Here is a 6,000-nt window from a genome sequence, read left to right on the forward strand (position 1 = left end):
TTCGCATGCACAATGGTTAAAAGATATAATGTCCTGTTTAGCTCTAGAAAAAATCAGATACACAATCCGTAGCTCTAAAACAAAATTTTATAAATTATGGCGCCCGTTTCTCGATTTCTTTCAAAGACCTACGACTATAGTTTCTGAATAGCCCACTGTTTCCCTAGCGCCCTCCCCCATATTTTTTCTTTTTCTTTCGTTTATTTATTTATTTCCTTATTCTTTAATTATTATTTTCTTATTTTCTTTCTTTATGTAACATGCACATTTATTATTTTAAAATCATATGTTTGCATTAATCTTTATGAGAAAATATAAAAAAGTCCTTTGTACTTTGTATTATGTGTTGTATTGATGCTTTTTGCTTAATAATAAAAAGACCTTGGAAAGAAAGATATTTCTTTCTCCACTACAGAATTCAGAATTCACTCTAAACACTTCTCCTACAAAGAAACTGTCCCTACTAAAACGGTTGCCAGTATGGCATTTTAGAGTGGCAGTGATACTGTTTCTGAGATCCGTGGATGGCATTATTGGCCATCTGATATTAGCCGGGATATTTCAGTTTGGATCATCTGACCAGATGGCCAATAATGCCATCCACCGATCTCATTCCAGAAACAGCATCATTGTTATTCCTTAATATAATTCACCTTGACTGGCAACAGTTTTAGCCTTGACAGTTTCTGTGTTGATCTAGATTGAAATATGTCAACAAATATCACAAATCAGACAGACTGCCATGAAATTTGGAGCAGACATCAACTGTCCCAAGACGATGACTTAAAATGACTTTGTTGATTCCTTGACTTATAATAAAGTGCTACCAGTAATTGTGGCTTACCTAGTAAAATATCTAACATATCTATTATAAAATATCTCCATCCATTCATTCTCTATACACCGCTTTATACTCACTCGGGTCGGTGGGGGTGCTGGAGCCTATCCCAGCTGACTCGGGCGAAGACAGGGGACACCCTGGACAGGTCGCCAGTCTGTCGCAGGGCTACATATACAGACAAACAATCACACTCACATTCACACCTATGGGCAATTTAGAGTAATCAATTAACCTCAGCATGTTTTTGGACTGTGGGAGGAAGCCGGAGTACCCGGAGAAAACCCACGCATGCTCAGGGAGAACATGCAAACTCCATGCAGAAAGATCCCAGGCCCAAGCCGGGATTTGAACCGGGGATCTTCTTTCTGCAAGGCGAAAGTGCTAACCACTACCCCACAGCCCGAATTATACATCATTTCTAAAAAAAAATAATAGGTAGATAGATCCTGTTACATGTTACAATTGGGTTATAGCCTACTTTGTGCCACCTGGAGGACAGTTGTAAATGGAAAATGGTTGTAGTGTACGTGAATTTGGTTCATACATTTACACAATTTGTCCAAAACTTTGGTTTAAAACCAAATACTTGCAAAACGACTGACCTCTACATCAACCCCAGTCTGTCTTTGAGTCTTGTGTTAAATAACAAATGCTAATTAATTGCAGGAACTAATAATTTGTTAATTAGGTTGTAAGCAACATAAAAAGTCCATTCTCTAACTGAGGTGAAGGCACAAATATAAGAAACCAGACGAGCCCTCAGTAGATGGCAGAACCACGCCCATGCATGATACTCTGTATCAATTTTGATCATCCTACGTACATCCCTTCCTATACAAATGATGCAATATGCAAGAAATGTGCTAAGTGACCCCTGTGACCTTGACCTTGATCTGCTGACCTCTAACTCCACAACTGAGCAGGGGACCTTAGACTGATCTTCAGTGCCAAGTTTCATTATCCTGACTTCAGCACTTGCAGAGATATCTGAACGGACATACACACACACATACATACTTACCCAGCCAGCCAGATACCGAAGCGAATGCAGTAACCCCGCTGACGCACACGTCAGGCGTGGTTAACTAATACCTCAAAACCTAGACACCCACAGCTAATTGTACTGTTAGATACAACTGGTGGTGAAAAAATATGTTCTGTGTGATCTGGGTGAACTGATTTAGCATCCTAGGTTATGACAACATTGTTTTCTCAAAGTTAACTAAGGAGATATGGCATAGTACAATGTTTGACAGAGCAAGAACAAGGTTGTAAAGAGAAAAGTAAAACTATAAGTGAGAGTACTAATGTGAGTATTAGTCACATTAGTCCTGTACAGGCTGCACTATTGATGGTGTTTAAATGTTACAGCAGAAAGCGAGTCTGCAAATTCTAAAAGGATTTTAGGTGGGTGTTTAAGCAATATTTTTCCTTTTTCTCTTAATTTCCTGATACATTTGGCTATCCTGGAAGTTTGCTTTCAGCCTGTCTCCCTGCTCATGTTTCCTGCCACATTGGACTATTCTGTAGCCATGTTTCTGTATTCCAAGATTCCTGCAGTTCATTTGGTTTTTGAAAACCTGTAAAAATCCTGGCCAAAGTACAAAATTAAGATTTGACTTGAAAAACTGGAATTAGCCTCTAAGACGAACGAAACAGAAACAGAGAAGGCAGCGTACCAGTCAGCCATGACACCCATCACTAGGTAGCCAAATATGGAGCCCACAAGCAAAGAGAACTTGGCTATGTGCACCTTCCAGGCAGAGTCACACACCAGGTTCCACTGAAACAGACAAAAACAAGGGGAGAGGAGCATTAGAATACTGTTCAGAGAAATCCACCCACAACAAGATAAAAGGGAATTAAACATCAGTACCCGAATCACTTATAATATGAAAGCTGCACAGAAACAAAAAGAAACGTGGGCTTCTCTCATCACAATTCTGTCAAACTCTGTTCGCTCTCTGACTCACTGCGTTGATAATTCATGAAGTCCGATGAGTGTGCAAACATTGTACAGACGCTTCTGAAATATTCAATATGTTCATCCTGTAAGTAAAAGAGAGAAAATGCAAGCATGTATATATGTGTGTGTGTGAGAGAGAGACAGAGAACAAGCATTATGTGTGGGAATGTGGGCGCGTGTCTATAATAACAGAAATCAATAGTTTTCCACTCTTGCCTCAAAGCCCATGGGTCAGTGCACACACCACTGCAGCTCTCAGCATCTGAAACTCAGCCAAGGACACATGTGGAAGCACGATGTGTACTCTATGTTTGTGCACAACCCTGAAAGTATCTGCAAGAGCCCAGTCGACCGATTCAGCTGTGTTTGAAAATGGTGTTAGTGTTTAACAGGAATTTACAGAACTCCCTGCTGAGCATCCAACTGTGCAGAAACCGTAGAGAGGAGGGGGTAGAAGGAGACAGTTATTGGTTATGCCTGATTACTTTTGGTTGTGAAATGGCCACTGGTGGTGCGCAGTCAGTGTAACTTTATTTTGTGTGGGCTATTAGCAGCAATGCTATTTGAGAAAACAGATAATATTCATGCACACATGCCAGAGCTGGGTGATCACTATTTGTAGACCATCAGCAGTGACCACATAGTTTCATAATTTTTCAAAATTATGTCGCCTTAATTCAGATTCCAAACAATGATTTGATAATTAAAGTTGTGTATTTCACACAAGTGCAAGCAGGTCTAATGTATTAATCCCCTGTTCCCTCCACTCTCCATGCAAAGTGTAGAGATTTTCTTCTAGAATAGTACCTGGTGCAACAACCTGGTACTCAGTATGGGGATGAAGGCATAAATGTATAAATTATGCTCGGTAAGCACAAACCTGGGGTAGCCAAGGTTACATCTGTATGATAATACAAGGACCCTCTTCAGGATCATGCTGCATAATTAAGTTAGGAACCATGTGAAGGCTATTATTATATCAACAGTTATTGTGCTTTAGTTTTGCATATTAGGGGAAAAACAATTTGCTAGAAGCAGTTGACACACAGTCCCTCTAGTTCAGGGAAGGGATGCGCTAGTCTTATTGTATCTGCTTGATCAGCCTCTGCATATACTGAGCTTTTCAACAGACTGGGTATGACTAATGCACTGTACATAAAATTCTTTAGCGTGATAATTGTAAAAATTCAGTGTTGCTGCTGCGGATTTGATTTATTAAGTCACAGATTTTAGCTATAACCCACAGCTTCAAGTCATTTTACATAAATGTGATCAAAAGGAGTTCCACATAATGAGGTGTTCAATGTTTTTAAAACGTCAAAAGAGGTGATCAGTAGTATTAGTGCATTTCTATGCCTGGGGTCCTGGGTCGCTGTCTATACTCAGCCCTGCATCGTTTTTGGAATGATTTAGCATGCATTTGCAATCGTGCAGTATCTAGAATATCTATAACTAGTCATTAGTGCTGCTATACTGATTTCAAAGCGAACACCCAGCCCCATCACACACATGTACCAGCTCCAGCCACCAGCTGCTGTCTCCTCTATGCTCCACACACACGGTCCTTTCATATTGAGGTCAGTGGGCAACTTGTCAATCAGCTGTTTGGACTCGTGTCTCAGACTCTTCACTGTTCTGACTCTGGCTCTGGAGCTGAAGGGATTGTGAGGATGACGATGATGATGGTGAACACTGTTTTTTTTTCTTTCTCTCAGAGATAACACACTGGATCTATCTGCTGCTCACTCGTTACCTTGGTAACCACATTCTGACTAAGTCCCGTCTGCAGCTCCAGCTTCCACTCCTTACAGGCGCATAGCAGCGCGCTGTCGTCGCCGTGTCCCTCCCCGGTGCCGTTGCCTTTGAGTTGCAGCGCGGGCGCGCCGCTGGTGGCGGTGACCAGCGAGGACGACACGGTCCAGTTACTGTCGTTGGCCAGGGGTTGCACGCACGTGCCATTGGGTTGTGCCAAGAGAAAATAATCCGAAAATTGGCTAAAGCCGATGAACAATGCCGGTATCCAGGTCAGGACCACGAGCTGCTTCTGATGCTTCCCGAAGCCCCCCAGAGACGGCAGCACGGAGCCGTCAATATGCGGCAGCAGCCGGGGCGTCGGGTGCTCCAGTGGGGTGAAGCCGTTTTCCGGCGGGTGGTCCTGCGCCTCCGGCCGGCCGGCTGCCATCACTACCCGGCCACAAAGAGAGCAGCTGTGTGCAACAGCGGGTGAAGCGGAGCCCCCGCTCTGTTGCCCTCCGCGCACTCTGCGTTAAGCCCTTTGACACAAAGGAAACCCACAGCGCAGATAAATCCGCTGCGTAGCCAACAAAAGACCAAAAAGAGGGTCTCCGGTCCGTGCAGGCAATCACCGAGCTGTCTCCCTCATGGCGATGGGACTCGAAGCGACCAGGGGATGTCCGAGAGAGGAGACTGTGTCAGGAGGACGGGGCTGTGGAGAGGCTCCCTGAGAGCAGAGGACTCGGACAGGCAGGCATGCTCACCAGCACGGGCTTTGTATTCCATGAGTACAGCTCCTACAATGGCATCCATCCATGTGGGGCTCCAGTGTGCCAGGCCTGGTGCTTGTATGGAAGAGTGATAACGAGTTTCATCCAGATCCTTTAAACATCTGCTGCTCCTTCATCCATGAGCGCCACAGGTCTCATACCTGTGCAAACTGTGACCTCCTGGAGGTGCACATCATTTAGCTCCTTAAGTCCACCACAGCCGCGCTCTCAGACATCACCGCGCCACTCCGAGGCTGCCGAGTTCAGAGACGCCATGAATTGCGCTGTGCTCGGTTCGTCGCCGTCTAGTCAATGGGACACGGTGCCAAAACGGGGCTTGGAGCAGAGATGGGGGAGACTAAACCCCGCCCTCCTTGGTGGCGCTATGCGCTGCGATTGGAGAACCTTCAAAGAGCGACTGCAGCACTGACGGGCATCTGCAGGCAACAATGATCCTCTTTGTGCAGCCTCTGCCCTCTGTGCTGAATATAAAGCTTGTTAGGGTCACTCAATCATTCATTTTTTCAACAGATTCCACATGATTTATGATGAAGGGATCGAGTGAGTCAGCTCCACTTTTTTGTTTTTAAATATTTTTCAGGGCGGTTTTATACAGATGCATATTTCGCCGAACATCCTACGGAGGTAGTTTTGCGTCATATGATTTTGTCATAGCCATCATATGAATA

At 44.1% G+C, this 6,000-nt stretch overlaps 1 protein-coding gene across 1 annotated transcript in view; it reads right to left on the reverse strand.

Moving 5' to 3' along the window:
* The window catches only part of LOC110958562 (solute carrier family 22 member 23), a 49,270-nt gene extending 43,626 nt beyond the window's left edge, over window positions 1-5,644 (reverse strand). Inside the window, exons 1-2 of the mRNA XM_022205151.2 lie at window positions 4,561-5,644; window positions 2,521-2,624 (exon numbers count right to left, since the gene is read on the reverse strand). Of these exons, the coding sequence (XP_022060843.1) occupies window positions 2,521-2,624; window positions 4,561-4,989 (533 nt within the window). The 5' untranslated portion in view covers window positions 4,990-5,644. The remainder of the gene's footprint in view (window positions 1-2,520; window positions 2,625-4,560) is intronic.
* Between the last annotated feature and the right edge of the window lie 356 nt (window positions 5,645-6,000).

This window comes from Acanthochromis polyacanthus, chromosome 4 (genome assembly GCF_021347895.1).
Source record: "Acanthochromis polyacanthus isolate Apoly-LR-REF ecotype Palm Island chromosome 4, KAUST_Apoly_ChrSc, whole genome shotgun sequence".
Taxonomy (NCBI): domain Eukaryota; kingdom Metazoa; phylum Chordata; class Actinopteri; family Pomacentridae; genus Acanthochromis; species Acanthochromis polyacanthus.